This window comes from Phaenicophaeus curvirostris, chromosome 21 (assembly GCF_032191515.1).
Source record: "Phaenicophaeus curvirostris isolate KB17595 chromosome 21, BPBGC_Pcur_1.0, whole genome shotgun sequence".
Lineage (NCBI taxonomy): Eukaryota > Metazoa > Chordata > Aves > Cuculiformes > Cuculidae > Phaenicophaeus > Phaenicophaeus curvirostris.
This window is the reverse complement of record NC_091412.1, coordinates 1,251,283-1,266,673: the sequence shown is the minus strand read 5'-3', so window position 1 is coordinate 1,266,673 and position 15,391 is coordinate 1,251,283. Positions and strand designations below refer to the sequence as shown.

The following is a 15,391-nucleotide window of genomic DNA, read 5'->3' as shown; positions in this document are numbered from 1 at the left end:
AAGAGAAGGCTGCAGGGAGACCTTAGAGCAGCTTCTAGAGCTGAAAGGGGCTCCAGGAAAGCTGGGGAGGGGCTCTGGATCAGGGTGGGCAGGGAGAGGACGAGGGGGAATGGTTTTGAGCTGCAAGAATCACACAGAATCACAGAATAACCAGGTTGGAAGAGACCCACCGGATCACCGAGTCCAACCGTTCCTACCAAACACTAAACCATATCCCTCAGCACCTGAGACGAGATCTTGGGCAGAAATGTTTTGCTGTGAGGGAGGGGAGGCCCTGGCCCAGGTTGCCCAGAGCAGTGGTGGCTGCCCCATCCCTGGAGGTGTTGGAGTCCAGGTTGGATGGGGCTTGGAGCCCCTGATGCAGTGGGAGGTGTCCCTGCCCATGGCAGGGGTGGGACTGGATGGGCTTTGAGGTCCCTTTCAACCCAAATCACTCTATGTTTCTAAGAGGTAGCACAGGTGGCAGAGAGCTGCTCTCTAGGAATGAGCCAATCTCAAGGCACAGCTGGACAGATTCATTTTACTATTGACTGACCTTGCGCTACAAATGCTGACAATGACTAATCAGCACTTCTTAAAAAGTTATCTAATCATTTCATTACATCTCAAACAGCCTTTACCTTCGACCTCCCCTTTTTCTTTAAGAAGAAAACTAAATTTACCAAGTCATTGAGACTTGAAATTTTTCTAATCCATTACTGTTTAACTCATGAAAGGGGTTCTCAAGTCCCATGTCTGTATTTCCATCTGCTCAGCAGGAATGTCAGCAATTAGCAGTATTATTAGGGCTTGGTAACAAAACACCTTGAATAAGAGGAGCTCCATCTACAGGTACCCGTGGAAATGCTAAGATTCTGGATGTGTTACCGACTCCTTCCCCCATCCAGAGAAAATAATAAAGGAAGAGCTTCAAAAGCTTCCAGGCACCAGCACTGCGACTCCTGCTGAACAACAGGAGCTTGCGTCCGAGAGAAGATGTGAAATGCTCCCAGGCAGCGGAGGCAGTCGGTCACGGCTCCTGCGACTGGCACACGGCAGAGGGGCTGATGAGGTCTTGAGGAAGGCTCTCGCGTGCCTCCTGCATCCGGCGCCGTGCCCTCTGGAAAGCCTCTACAACACAGGAGGCGACAGCAAGCCAGAATGCATCAGACAGCCTCAGGGAACTGGAGGGATGAGTCTGCCCTGTAAACATCATCTCTCCTTAAAGCACAAGTCTCACTGCCTATTACTAAGTTCCACCCACAAAGCGCCTGGTCCTTGCTGCTCTCTTCACTTCTAGCGCTGCCTTTGCTCTGTGCGTAATGGAATCAGAGACAGAGCCTGGGCCTCAGCGCCACAAGCCGTGCTCCGTGCCAGCGAGACCGGGCAGCCTAGGCTCTGCCCTCACAGAGCAGTTGTCCCTCCATGCTGCTGGAGCTGATGCCTCCTGAAGTTTCTAGCTGGGCTCAGAACATTACACCCCTCCTGTCGACTCAGAGAGCTCATGGAGGACAGTTATTCCCACAGTAATGGATTCTCCTGAAATACGGTGAGGCACTGGCACGGGTTGCCCAGGGAAGTTGTAGAAGCCCCATCCCTGAAGCGTTCAAGGCCAGGTTGGATGGGCTTGGAGCGACCTGATCCAGTGGGAGGTGTCCCTGCCCATGGCAGGGAGGGTGGAATTAGATGATCTCTAAGGTCCCTTCTAACTCAAACCATTCTATGATTCTGTGATCCTACTTACTCTGTAGCAAGCAGGCAAAAGTGAGCCAAAGGCTCGCCAGGGACAAGGACACTGCAAGCCCTACCCAAAACGTTGTAGATAGAGCTCTGCTGGCTGAAGCCTCCGAGCCGGTCCAGCACACTCTGCATGCGCTGCCTCCGGGCACTGCTTTCCAGAAAGGCTCTGCACAGAAGTACAGCAGGAGGTCAGGGCTGCCAAAACATGTGCAAGACACAGCTAATAATCCTTTTGCTGCACTTACTTAGACTGCTGCAGGCAGTAAAGACGGAACGTGACGCTCCCAGTTGTCTGTGTGCGAAACCCAAAGCGGCTCAAACGTTCTCCCTGCAAAGATGGCACAAGTTAGAGGAGCCACAGCCTTCAGCATGCTGACCCTGCCAAACATGAGCACACGCCACCGGGACCGTGCGCTCCTGTGGGCACAGTCTCTCCTTCCCCACCACACAGAAAGCATGGACACTTTCAGGCTGTGTTGAACCAGGAGAGCTCTCTTGAGGGCTGCGAGGCCCTGCAGAGGGATCTGGACAAACTGGAAAGCTGGGCAATCATCAGCTGCATGGAGTTTAACAAGGGCAAGTGCTGGGTTTTTTGCACCTGGGACACAAGAACCCTGGTTGTCCGTACAGACTGGGCAGCGCGAAGCTGGAGAGCAGCCCTGTGGAAAGGGACCTGGGGTGCTGGGTGACAACAAGCTGACCATGAGCCAGCAGCACTGGAACAGCTCCCAGGGAAGCAAGTCATGGCACCAGGGCTGACAATATTCCAGAAGTGTTTGGCCAAGGCCCTCAGCCCCACAGTGTGAATGTTGGGGTGTCCTGTGCAGGGACAGGAGCTGGACTCAATGATTCTTGTGGGTCCCTTCCAACTCAGGATATTCTGTGGTTCTATGATCAGCAAGCTGACAGGGCAGTGCTGGAGGAAGGTTTCAACAACTGCATCAGGGCTTGTTCCCACACAAAATCTGCTCATTACACCTGCAAGCACTTCTGCAGCCTTCTTAAGAATGTGAAATTTCTGCCTGCCTCGCATCCATCAACATTTTGCTTTGAGAAACTGTTCCAGATCCAGTAAACTCCAGATACCCTACAAAAGCACAGGAAAAGGTCCACCACTGGTAACAAACGCTGACCTGACAGATGCTTTCCAGACAGGGCCACCACAGGCAGGTGTAAGCCAAGGCTTTGGCCCATGTTCACTCACTTCTCTAAGCTGCAGGCACCTCAGAAGGCAGAGAGTTCCACCTTGGTGTGTGCCCGTTCCTCTGTTCAGGGTCACAGGTCTCACAGAGGAGATGTTTTTAGTCAGAGGGACAGGACCACCAGCTCATCCATGTTCAAATCTGGTCCAGGCTGTGCACAGACATCTGAAGCCGAGACCATAATCTACCATCTCCCAGCAAGAGCAATGCTCTGCAGCTAAGGCCACCTTGAAAGTGGATGGTATCTTGATGTAGGTTAAGTCCTCCAGCTCAGGAGATCCACCGATGAAAAACCTCCTCAGCTCAGCAACTGTCCCCAGCTCCACAGGGCGCCAGGTAGGGATGGTGAGCATGTGGAGACCTGATTCAGGACAAGAAGACAGCTTAGCACCTATGACCAACAATCTCTTTCGAGTCACGGAGAACAGCGCAGTAGATGGATGCCTGCTGTCCCAAACTACCTGAAAGGAGGTTGTGGAGAGGAGGGAGCTGGGCTCTTCTCCCAAGGGACAGGGGACAGGATGAGAGGGAATGGTCTCAAGCTCCACCAGGGGAGGTTCAGGCTGGACATTAGGAAAAAATTTTTCACAGCAGGGTCACTGGGCACTGGCAGAGGCTGCCCAGGGAGGGGGTTGAGTCACCTTCCCTGAAGGGGTTTAAGGGACGGGTGGATGAGGTGCTGAGGGACATGGTTTAGTGATTGATGGGAATGGTTGGACTCGATGATCCAGTGGGTCTCTTCCAACCTGGTGATTCTATGATTCAACCACAGGAGGCTGGAAATGGAAGCATTGCATGGTATCTATAACATGTTCCCAAGGAGTGAGCCCCATGCAGTCACACCGCCAGCCTTGAAAGAACCTCCTGCCCATGAGGAGCATCTCCTGCAACCCTCAGACTCCATGTGGGACAGAAAGGGAACATGGATACACAGCATCGTCCCAGAGCTTTACCACACAATATTTTGTGATGGAACGATCAAAGGAGCAAGGACAGCAACACATGATGCATCTCAACAAGTCAAAATTATGCAAGACACATCAAATCCTTCTCTGCTGCCTCACAGACTAGCTGTACGCAAAGGCAAAGCCTCCCTAGGACCATTCCCAAGGGAATCACTCAACTCGTTCTCCCAGACAATTAATACAACGCCCCAAGTATGTTTTACCTGGAGATGCTGGCAGCAGCAAAGAACCGTATCCTTCAACGCGATACCTTTGCCAGAAATCCAGGGAGAGGACTTCAAAGTAGAGTACAGGCCACTGCGGGAGAGTGTCTGTGAGGAAAGGGAGCAGATCACAGCTTTGTGAAGAAGACGAGCAAAGAGAAGAAGAAATGCTGAATACCCAGCTCCAATAGGGGGAAGCCCTTTCTGTATTCCTTCCACAGTGACTAACCTAGATGTATGAGTGATTATTTTCCCCTGTGAAAGCTGAATCCTCAGCTTTAATGATGAAAACAGAACTATTGATAAGATGCTAAAAAAATGGGAAAGTAGTTTGCTCTGAGAGCAAATCCAAATTGCTTCTTCAATTATCTTTGGGCAGATAAGGCTATCTTTTGTGAATGATCTGATACCAAACAGGGGTATCTTTTAATCTCGGAACTTTCCCCACCATTACTGGGGAATTATTAACTTTGATTCTCCTAGAGGAAAATCCAAGGATTTTTTTTTTCACAGTGAAACAAATTCATCATGTTTATTCTAGGTTGAAAATTCATTAGTGTTGGTTGAATACTTAAATCCAATGAGTGCATTGGATTCAAGCAACAAGAAACATCTCAAAGCTGCCCCTGGCAGTCACAGAATCATTAAGGTTGGAGAAGACCTTTAAAAACATCCAGTCCAACCATAAACCTCACATTGCCACCTCCATCACTAAACTATGTGCATAAGCACCACCTCTACGTTTTTTGAATGCAGAGCGTGACTCCCATCTAGCTCCAACCTCATTTCTAGGAGCTGCAGAGTGATGAGGTCTCTCCACAGCCTCCTCTTCTCCAGGCTAAACAGCCCCAGGTGCCTTAGCTGCTCCTAGAACCCTTGTGCTCCAGACTCTTCACCAGCTCCCTTCTCCTGGGAGTGGATCACACTCCAGACCAGGAGTTCACACGTATGGGGCTGGTGAGGAAGCAGCAGTAGCGCAGTGAAGCAACGGGAACTGGCAGCAGAGCCCAGCTTAAAAGAGAGCTGGAAGTTTCAAAGCGACATAAACTACACAGATTACACAGGTCACTGATTGCATCTACAAACATAAGACTCAGCAAAGAGCTTTGCTGTGCACAAAAAGGTTGCTGGCTGCTTCTGCTGCAGAGTCTCAGGGCTCTGTGCAGTACACCAGGCATTTTGAGACAAACAAGGTAAGATCCAAGTCATTTTGCAACTGGAGAAAGCTGACCCGAGGCTGGAAGCAGGGCAGCATCAGTGAATCCACACAAACGTGAACGTACTGCTGGGCAGGGAAAACAGAGCACCTATGTTCCGCTGGCTGAATGTGAGCCCGCAGTGGCCAAGGTGGCCAAAAATCCCAGCAGCATCCTAGCTTGGATCAGCCACAGTGTGGCCAGCAGGAGCAGGGAAGGGATCATCCCCCTATATCGGTGCTGGTGAGGCCACACCTCAAGTCCTGGGTTCAGTTTTGGGCCCCTCATTCTAAGGACACCGAGGGGCTGGAGCATGTCTGGAGAAGGGAACGGAGCTGGGGAAGAGTCTGGAGCCCAGGAGTTCTGGGAGCCGTTGAGGGCCCTGGGGCTGTTCAGCCTGGAGAAGAGGAGGCTGAGGGAAGACCTCATCGCTCTCTACAGCTCCTGGAAAAGGAGGTTGTGGTGAGGTGGATGCTGGGGTCTTCTCCCAAGTAACAAGTGACAGAATGAGAGGAAATGACCTCAAGTTGTACCAGGGGAGGTTTAGAGTGGATATTAGGGAAAATTTCTTTACTGCCACAGTGCGGGAGTCCCCATCCCTAGAGGGGCTCAAAAAACATGTGGACATGGCACTTGGGGCCATGGTTTAGCAGGCACGGTGGGGCTGGGCTGATGGTTGAACTGGATGAGCTTAGAGGGCTTTTCCAAACTCAATGATTCCGTGATTCTATGATTCTATACATAAATACAGGAAATACAGTGTTTAGAGGTTGTGTGGTAACAGGGTGAATGTTTACTGCACAAACAACATTACCCGTTGTTTAACTCAGCCCTTTCACCTTGGTGAGTGGTCAACAAGGTGCCAGGAAACACGATGCCTTCGCTAAGATCAAAATATTCCAGTTCTACATTACCAAGCAACAAGGAAACACACCTTCAGCTTCGTCTCCTTGGGTGAAAAACATTTCCAAAGTGAAGGGGTAGCAGAAGTATGCCACATTCTCCTAGGAGAAGAACAGGACAGAGATTAGTTTCCTGGACAAGAGAATTCGTCACTGGCATTGCAGAGGAACAGAGAGCAGGGAGGAAAGAACTAATAGTGGAAAAGGGTCACGATGCCCAAGAATGATTGATCACATCAGGCTAACAACCAGATGCGAGCTGGACCTGCATGCCAAGTGCCACGTTCATGGAAAAGGCTGTTTAAAAGAATGATAAAGAGGAAAGAGAAACACACCTCAAATGACAATTCAGCCAGTGGTGTAACTCCTACACCACCACAACCTTTACAGGAGCCAAGCAAAATTCCTCAAAGACTGGTATGACTGAAATGTTGCAGGATAATTATTTTTGTAACATGCAAACCAGCTCACAAAGATATGAAAAAGTTGACAAAATTCAAATTTTCTAAGAGAGAAGCTGGAGACAACAATGGAAACAACTTCCCAGACAGGACCAGGAGTTCATTGGGAGAAATCAGTTTACAATCTGGGTGAATTCCTGCTTGAGGCAAGCCCAAACAACGCTTCGTTAACTCTCAGCATTCAAGAATACAAAAAAAAAAATCAAAGCTCCGAAGGCCAGAAGGAAGAAAAAAGTGAGGTTCCAGAAACTGCTTTGAAGCAGTTTTATTTGGCTGAGTTTTATTTGGACAGCCTGAATGGCAACTATAACCAAAATGAGAACCCTAAATGTGCTCTGCCCTTGAAAGGAGCTCTCAAGGCACGATCTTGGTTGAACACGTCTATAGCTTGTTAAGAGTTCCATTTTGGAGAATGTCTGTTCAAACCCTGCTCTGTGCGTTTAGAAGCATCCTTACCGAGCCCACTGTCTTGGTGGCACAGGTCTGGGTCACTCCCGAGAGCTGCTGGAACGCGGGGCTCGACCACTCTGGGAGGAGAACATGAGCACAATGGAGAATGCTCTGGGTAAGAGAGAGGACTCACAAACCCAAGCTCAAAGGTGAATGTCAGTCCTAGATGACGGGGATAACAGACAACATCACCCACACTGCATTTCCCTCGGTGTGACCCACCCTGGCTGCTCCCCAGAACACAGGGAACTGTTGATTAAAAGCACCAGCTCCACCTCAAGAGAAAACCAGAACCTTATCTAAATGGACGGAGTAGCAGAAGTGGTAGCTCTTCAGACATAACCAGAGAGGGGAGCCAGGTCCATAGCACCCAGGAATTACTCATGGAGCAGGATGTGCACCTTACTGCTGGGAACCTTATTTTTCCATCAAAATGTACTGTAAGTGTCAGCATGAAACATGAGAACGTGATGCTGAGCACTGCAATCAGACAAGGTCACTGCTGAGATGGAGAAGACAGGAAGGCTGTTCTCTGCAGCATAAGGAAGGGACTTTGGGTAGACTGCTGGTTACCACCACTGCTGGTTGAGAACATCTGAGTTCTACAATCTCAGCTCTGAAAATCCCCAATTGGATCCCAGTCCCTAGATTAAATTCTACTGACCCCCAGCAGAGTTGACCTGATGGACCAGCCCAAGCATGCTTCATGCCTTAAACTGCTGGGATGTAGATGGACGTGTGAATACTTACGGTTAGGCAACTCCAGGAAAAAATGGACATAGAGGTTGTCATACTCGTAGCCTTGAGCTGAAACTGAGAACAAGAATGAGCTACAGCTGCTCGCTTCCACACAAACCTCTCCAGGACTCACTACAGACTTTTGGAGGGCCAGCACCAACCACCTCAGCAACAACCAGTTACTGCTGGCAGCTGGGAAAAGCCAAGGTCTTCAAAATAATAAGGGTCTTCAAAATAATAAGGGTCATAATACGACCCTCAGAGAAGATTTCTTCTCCACACTAGTCCTGCCCCCATACAGCAAACGTGACTAGAAAGGTCACACATTTCATTGCTTTCTTTGCTATATCTACTAACTTCCCAAGCTGCTCTCCCTTTTTTGAGATCTGGATGCCTTTTTGGAACAGCTGCAGTATCTGTAACCTCCAATCTGTACATCATAGAATTATGGAATTATTTGAGTTGGAAGGGACCTCAAAGCCCATCCAGTCCCATGGACACCTCCCACTGGATCAGGGGCTCCAAGCCCCATCCAGCCTGGCCTTGAACCCCTCCAGGGATGGGGCAGCCACCACTGCTCTGGGCAACCCAGGCCAGGGCCTCCTCACCCTCACAGCAAAACATTTCTGCCTAAGATCTCATCTCAATCTCCCCTCCTTCAGCTGAAAATGGTTCCTCTTGTTCCATCCCTGCACTCCTTGATCTACAGCCCCTCCCCAGCTTTCCTGGAGCCCCTTTCTGCACTGGAAGCTGCTCTGAGGTCTCACTGCAGCCTTCTCCATGCTGAACAGCCCCAATACTCTTAGCCTGGCATTGTACGGGAGGTGCTTCAGCCTTTCGATCATTTCTGTGGACTCTTCTGGACTCTCTTCAACAGCTCCATGTCCTTCCAGTGCTGAGGACTTCAGAACTCATGGGGGTTGTCCACATAAACAGAGGAGAAGGAAGACGTAAAGGATTCTAGGGAGAGGATCACCTACTCTGGATCATCCTGAGATCCAAGAATGCCTGGATTCTTCATAATCTCCGCCATCCGAGCAAACTCAGATCTGCCTCATAGTTTATGTTTATAACAAGGACTCACCTATCTCTCCATTCACAAAGAGCCGCAGGGTACCAGGAAGGGTCTGTAAGAACAAGCAGACAAACAAGGTAAAGGGCTCAATGACCACTGGTGGAATCTCATTCAATCCCCTCCCGACAGGGTCTCACACAGAAATTTCACAGATGTTTGCAGATGAACAGTTCAATCTGCTGGCTAGATAGGAACCCTGACTTCTCCTCTCATCCTTTCCAGAAGTGAACAGTCCCTCTGGAGCAAGGCTCCCTAGAGAGACCAAATACCTAGACTGCAGAAGTTCATTGCTCTGTAAATCAGTTCTTTTACAGACTTCAAGATGGATATTAGATGTAGGGAGAAGTCACATGCAGAAATCATAGTCCTGGTCCTGCTGCAGTGTTCCTGAGCTTGCCCAGGGTCAGGGGACGGGAAGCACAGGAGAAGCTGAGGCGCTACCAAAGTACAAGAAATTACAACTTTCACACTTTGGTAAATAAGACTTGAGCAAAAAAAGATGACAATCTGGGTAATGCAGTGAGAAGGTAAAGTGTGCATGAGTCTGAGGGTGGGAGAGGCTGTTTATTTGAACAAAGTGGCACATAGATGCGCTTGACATTCAAGAAGTTAACCACACACACTATCCTAAAAGACATAAACTCTCCTTTCTTCTTAAAGTAAAACAGCTCCGGGAAAGCTGGGGAGGGGCTCTGGATCAGGGAGGGCAGGGAGAGGACGAGGGGGAACAGTTTTGAGCTGCAAGAGAGAAGATTGAGATGAGATATTGGGAAGAAATGTTTTGCTGTGAGGGTGGGGAGGCCCTGGCCCAGGTTGCCCAGAGCAGTGGTGGCTGCCCCATCCCTGGAGGGGTTCAAGGCCAGGTTGGATGGGGCTTGGAGCCCCTGATCCAGTGGGAGGTGTCCCTGCCTGTGGCCCAGGGGTGGAACTGGGTGGGCTTTGAGGTCCCTTCCAACCCAACCCATGATTCTATGATACCACGGGCAGTGTCACAGACTGCAGCGTTCGGCACGCTCTGCTGCTGGTCCAACAGACGCAGGATGGATCTGCAGAGCCGTGCCCACTGCAAGCCACCCCTTGTGACTCAGTTTTCTGTTGGAAGACACAAGGTAGAAACTGCCAACACCCCCCAGAATGAAATGTTCCTAGGAGACCTTTGTACAAACGGCAGCCGTGCTAACCAGGTCAACAAACCCCAGAGGCCGCAGGGTTCCAGGTCCCTGCCGAGTGCCGCTGGGACCCACCGTTTCAAATTCTGAGCCCACGAGACCACTGAGGTATTCCTTGTGCCGCCTGTACAGCTGGAAACACAGAACAAGGGGATTAAAAAAGGAGTCTTTCTGATGCTATACATTTTTACTTATTGCAAAAATTGTAACAGATAAAACTTAAAACCAATTTAAATTGTTGACAGGCTTAGCGCACAGGGGTTTTAATTGTTCTAGCAGGTAACAGAATCTAATAGAATAAAAAATCATGAGTGCTAACACTGCATGGATCTTCAGAGAAGACCTTGTCAAAGGCCAGTCTAAGGGAAAAAGAAGCCATGAAGAATCAGCAGATCTTAAATGACATGCTAAAAACATGTGAAAACCAATCCTTTCAATTAAACAAATGAGAGATAAGTGTTGTGAAATCACGATTTCCTTAGCAACCACAAAACCAATAAGGAAACACACAAATGAAAAACTGAAACATTAAGTACCTTTATAAAAACTGACACAGCCAGAAAGGCAATGCGGAAAGATCAGGCCTTAAAAGAAGATCCAAGTAACCTGGAACATTATGGGTAACGAGGAATCCTTCAATACAGGCCGTGAGAGGAAGACCCAGGAAAGGGTTTGTCCACTGCTCCAAAAGGAAGGAAAACCAGTGGCAAATGGTACTAGAAAGGCACAAATTTAGGGGGTTTCTCGCCTCTGTTCTCCACAGATCGCTGCAGCCAGAGGCCAGCAGAACCAATACAGGGCAAGGCCTCTAGGAATGAAGTCAGGGAGTATTTGTTGGAGTTCTCAAATCACTGGGTATGATGACATGTAAACTTTAGGTGTCTACAGCACCAACAATGACATCTACGTGAGGGCCTGAGCTCCCTCTGCCACATCAGAACTAGCCAATCTGATCAGTGGAGCGGTTCTTACGTCTCTGAACATACGCTGCTCACGTTCCTCCTCCTCTGGCTGCATTCGGACGGACGCATTCTCAATGGTGTATTTCCACACCTCTCGCTTCCCTCCATCCAGCTCGATCCTGCAGAGCCCCAAAACACATCGATAAAACTTCCCCAAGCACAGAGAACAGGCACAGGTGGCAAGAGCACCCAATGTGCCATCCTGGCACAGCAGGTCCCTCTCCACCAGGCCTGAGCAGTAACACGAGGGCACTAGTGGCCCTCGGCTTGCTCCCCAGTGCCTGACAACATCAACGGCTCAAAAAGGGAGAATAGTCGTGTCCAGCGGATGCATAACCTGTATCCTTAGGGACTGGCATCAAAGCCCCACAACAAAACTAAGCAATCACTGCCTCCAGAGGAGAGTACAAAGATGATCTGAAGGCTGGAGCACCCCCCATACAAGGAGAGGTGAGAGAGTTGGGGTTGTTCAGCCTGGAGAAGGCTCCAAGGAAACCTTACAGCGACCTTCCATAACCCAAAGTGGGGCTACAAGAAAGCTGGGGAGGGATTTTTTACAAAGGAACATAGTGATAGGACTAGGGGGAATGGCTGTAAATTGGAGAGGAGCAGATTTAGACTAGATGTAAGGAGGAAATTCTTCACAATGAGAGTGGGGAGGCCCTGGCCCAGGTTGCCCAGAGCAGTGGTGGCTGCCCCATCCCTGGAGGGGTTCAAGGCCAGGCTGGATGGGGCTTGGAGCCCCTGATCCAGTGGGAGGTGTCCCTGCCCGTGGCAGAGCTGTTGGAATTAGATGATCTTTAAGGTCCTTTCCAACTCGAACCATTCTATGACTCTAATTTAAGTGCTGACCCACTGCTTGGAGAGTGAGCTGGAGACACCATTCCAGGCCTGTCCCACTCACCGGTAGGACCCTTTGGTGCCAGTAAAGTCTGGCTTCACTGTGATCACCCCATTGCCGTCCACCTTGATTGTACAGAGAACACGTTCATACTCCCTGTGGCCAAGCCTAATGGAAGACATCAAGAAACACAGTTTAAGTAGAACATGAGGACACTTCCTCGCTCTGGAACAACAAAGTTAAAGACACACAGGGTTACAGATGGAAAGAAACACACCCATACTTTCCTATGTCAGTTTAAGAAGACTTTTGGAGTGATTCACTCAGTTACCTGCCCACTGAGGAGCAGAAAGAAATAGCAGCCCCAGTTACTAAGCATTTAGATTTCTCTCCCTTTAACTAATGAAAGAAACAGACTCGTCTGAGGAGGGAAGATGGGTTTCCTTCTTGGAAATTAAGATCACTTCAGGATTTTACTTACTTCCCATAAGGTCCCAAGTCTCCCATGATGTACATGGTCTGGACAGGAGTGTTAATCACATGATTGTTCTTTATAAATTCTTCTGAGGGTTCCCAGGTGATGATTTTTGTCTTCAGAGAACTTGCTTCTCTGTCAACAACATAACAGCACAAGTCACGTCTCACCTCAGCAGCACCAAACCCCCACGACAAGGAGTCAAACTGCCTAGTTCCAAGTGCAATACAACTGAAGCTGCCAGGTTCCATGGACCAGGCTGCTCTGCAGGTGGAGCAAGAGCAACCAGGAAACCTCTATTGCCAAGTTCCAAGCCCTCCGTTTGAACTCACATTGGCCTACGGTCTTGTCTTCGCCTCCTGACATTGGCCATCCTCTCTGCCAGAAATGATGGAACCTCATGATCTGAATCAGTGACCTTCTGGCAGCGCTGGAAGAGAGAAACAGATGGGAACGAGCATCATTATAAGAAGACAATAATCCCAAACACAGCTTCACACTTGGAGGATGGAACGGTTACACATACAGCTACATGCAAGGACAAACTGCTGAAAGATTGTAGATTTCATTTGCTGTTCTTGTGGGAAAGTGCAGCTAAACTCCACTTTACAAGTTACTTCCAGAGCCACGTCCCTCCAAACTGTCCCTCATCATCATTCTGAAACAGGGAAATCTCATCCTGCATCTGGGCACCAGGGGAAGCTGTTTTGCAGAAGCAGAATGTTGCACACACGGGCTACCTGGCTCACTCCTGGATGGCCAAGAAATGACAAACGTGCCCTCTGCAGCAGGCCTGGTGGTGGTTTGGGTCAGAAAGGACTTTAAAACTCATCTAGTTCCAGCCACCTGCCATGGGCAGGGACACCTCCCACTGCATCAGGGGCTCCAAGCCCCATCCAATCTGGACTCCAACACCTCCAGGGACGGGGCAGCCACCACTGCTCTGGGCAACCTGGGCCAGGGCCTCCTCACCCTCACAGCAAAACATTTCTGCCTAAGATCTCACCTCAACCTCTTCTCTTCCAGCTTAAAACTGTTCCCCCTGATCCGATCACTCCAGGCCCTTGCAAATAGCCCCTCCCCAGCTTTCCTGGAGCCCCCTTCAGCACTGGAAGCTGCTCTAAGGTCTCCCCACAGCCTTCTCTTCTCAAGGCTCAACAATCCCAACTCTCCCAGCCTGGCCTCGTACAGGAGGTTCTCCAGCCCTCAGATCATCTCCGTGGCCTCCTCTGGACTCGCTCCAACAGCTCCATGTCATTCCTGCACTGAGGACTCCAGAACTGGACGCAGGGCTCCAGGTGGGGTCTCACCAGAGTGGAGCAGAGGGGCAGAATCCCCTCCCTCCCTGCTGGTCCCTCTGCTCTGGACACAGCCCAGGACACGGTTGGTTTCTGGGCTGTGAGCACACACTTTTGCCTCACATTGAGCTTCTCCCCCACTGCTGTGTGTGACTATGGGGCAGTACCTCCTCCAGGTTGGTGAATCGGTCATGATCAGTGTAGGTAAAGACACGACGGTTCTTCCGCCCTCCAGCCTTCTCCAGCTTCAGGATCTCCTTGCGGTACTCTCGGTCCAGCGGCGTCTGGCAGGCGGACTCATGTCGGTAGAGATCCACCTCAAACTACGAGCACCACGGGAAGAGCACACCAGCTGCCTTCTTCCAGCACAGCCAGGGCTGGGATTCCCAAAGCCACCCCAGAGAACCTCTGGGATCCCCAGCAAACAGCCCGGGCTCCAGAGTGGTTGGCGGTGCCCATTTGGAGGGGCTCAGACCCCACTGCCCCAGAGCCCCCCATAGCACAGCCCAGCTGTCGCCTCCAGCCCATGATGCCCCGACTTCTAACACCTCGCCCCCCCCAGATCCCACTGCACCACCCGCTCAGCCCCCCGGCCGCTCCCCAATCCCTACCCGAACCCCACTGCCTGCTCCAAGCCCACCTGAGCCCACTGCCCCAGCTCCACTGTCCCCTCCTCTCCCCCTTGTCCCAGCCCCCTGTCCCCCCCCCTCACCCCCTTATCCCAGCCACACTGTCCCCTCCTCACCCCCTTGGCCCAGCCCTCCTGTCCCGCCCTCACTCCCCTTGTCCCAGCCCCACTGTCCCCCAACATTGTCACCTTGTCCCACCTCCCCCATCCACTCCTCATCTCCTTGTCCCAGCCCCCCCATCCCCCCCATTGCCCCTTGTCCCAGCCCCACTGTCCCCTCCAAATCCCTTTTCCCAGCCCCTCGTCCTCCTTCCCCCCCTCACCCCTTGTTCCATCCCTCTGACCCCCCTCACTTCCTTGTCCCAGCCCCACTGTCCCCTTCTCCCATCCCCCTGTCCCCCCTCACCACCTTCTCCCAGCCCCCCGTCCCCTTATTGTCCCCTTGCCCCATCCCCCTGTCCCCTGTCACCCCCTTCTCCCATCCCCGTCCCCCCTCACCCCCTCACCCCCATACCCCAGCCCCACTGCCCCCCACCCCAATGTCCCAGCCTCACTGTCCCCTCGCCCCATCCCCCTGTCCCCCCACCCTGTCCCCTTCCCCCAGCCCCCTGTCCCTCCCTCAAGCCCTTGTCCCCAGCCCCCTGTCGTCCCCCCCACTGTCCCCTCCTCACCCCCTTGCCCCAATCCCACCGTACCCCCCATTGTCCCCCTGTCCCCCCACCTGGCTGAAGAGCTTCTCCTGCCAGGCCACCTCCACCTCCTCCTCCTCCCCCTCGGGCTCCTCGCGGGCCGCCCCGGTCCCGGTCCCGGTCCCGGCGAAGGGCGGCAGCGGCAGGAGGGGCCCCGCGGCCTCGACCCGCTGCAGGCGGACCCTGCGGGGAGCGGGGACGGTGACCGGGGAGGAGCCCGGGACCGGGGGAGGCTGGGGGGGGCGGGGACGGGAAAGCGGTTCCCGGTCCGGCCGGGCACTCACCGGAGGCGCAGGCTGCCCACGGCGTCCCGGGAGCGGTACACGCCGCCCGGCCCCGCCATGGCCCGGCCCGGGGAGGCGGCTCCGAGCGGGAACCGGCACCGGGGAGGGCGGGGAGCGGCGGGAGGGGAGATGGA

At 51.9% G+C, this 15,391-nt stretch overlaps 1 protein-coding gene across 2 annotated transcripts; it reads right to left on the bottom strand.

Annotated features, from left to right (window-relative positions):
* Nucleotides 1-400: 400 nt before the first annotated feature.
* On the bottom strand, nucleotides 401-15,331 carry MKS1 (MKS transition zone complex subunit 1). 2 transcript variants are annotated; one of them, XM_069873970.1, is made up of 17 exons: nucleotides 15,258-15,331; nucleotides 15,006-15,156; nucleotides 13,824-13,979; nucleotides 12,691-12,788; nucleotides 12,365-12,493; nucleotides 11,947-12,051; nucleotides 11,053-11,161; nucleotides 10,156-10,212; nucleotides 8,921-8,963; nucleotides 7,849-7,911; nucleotides 7,105-7,175; nucleotides 6,220-6,289; nucleotides 4,090-4,197; nucleotides 3,149-3,282; nucleotides 1,965-2,047; nucleotides 1,788-1,885; nucleotides 401-1,110 (listed from the first exon to the last, which is right to left on the bottom strand). In XM_069873970.1, the coding sequence occupies exons 1-17, from the start codon at nucleotides 15,314-15,316 to the stop codon at nucleotides 1,010-1,012; spliced, it is 1,635 nt and encodes a 544-aa protein (XP_069730071.1). In that variant the 5' UTR covers nucleotides 15,317-15,331; the 3' UTR covers nucleotides 401-1,009. The 2 variants fall into 2 exon arrangements, with proteins under 2 accessions (XP_069730071.1, XP_069730072.1); XM_069873971.1 differs by lacking the exon at nucleotides 15,006-15,156 and having other exon boundaries at nucleotides 405-1,110; nucleotides 15,258-15,295.
* Nucleotides 15,332-15,391: the final 60 nt, after the last annotated feature.

Coding starts and splice junctions, on each gene's coding strand:
- MKS1 (XM_069873970.1), bottom strand. CDS start 15,316: ATGGCGGGGCCGGGCGGCGTGTACCGCTCCCGGGACGCCGTGGGCAGC. Junction 13,980..15,005: donor AGGAGAAGCTCTTCAGCCAG/GTGGGGGGACAG, acceptor TGGTGCTCGTAG/TTTGAGGTGGATCTCTACCG. Junction 2,048..3,148: donor AGATACCATCCACTTTCAAG/GTGGCCTTAGCT, acceptor CCATCTTTGCAG/GGAGAACGTTTGAGCCGCTT.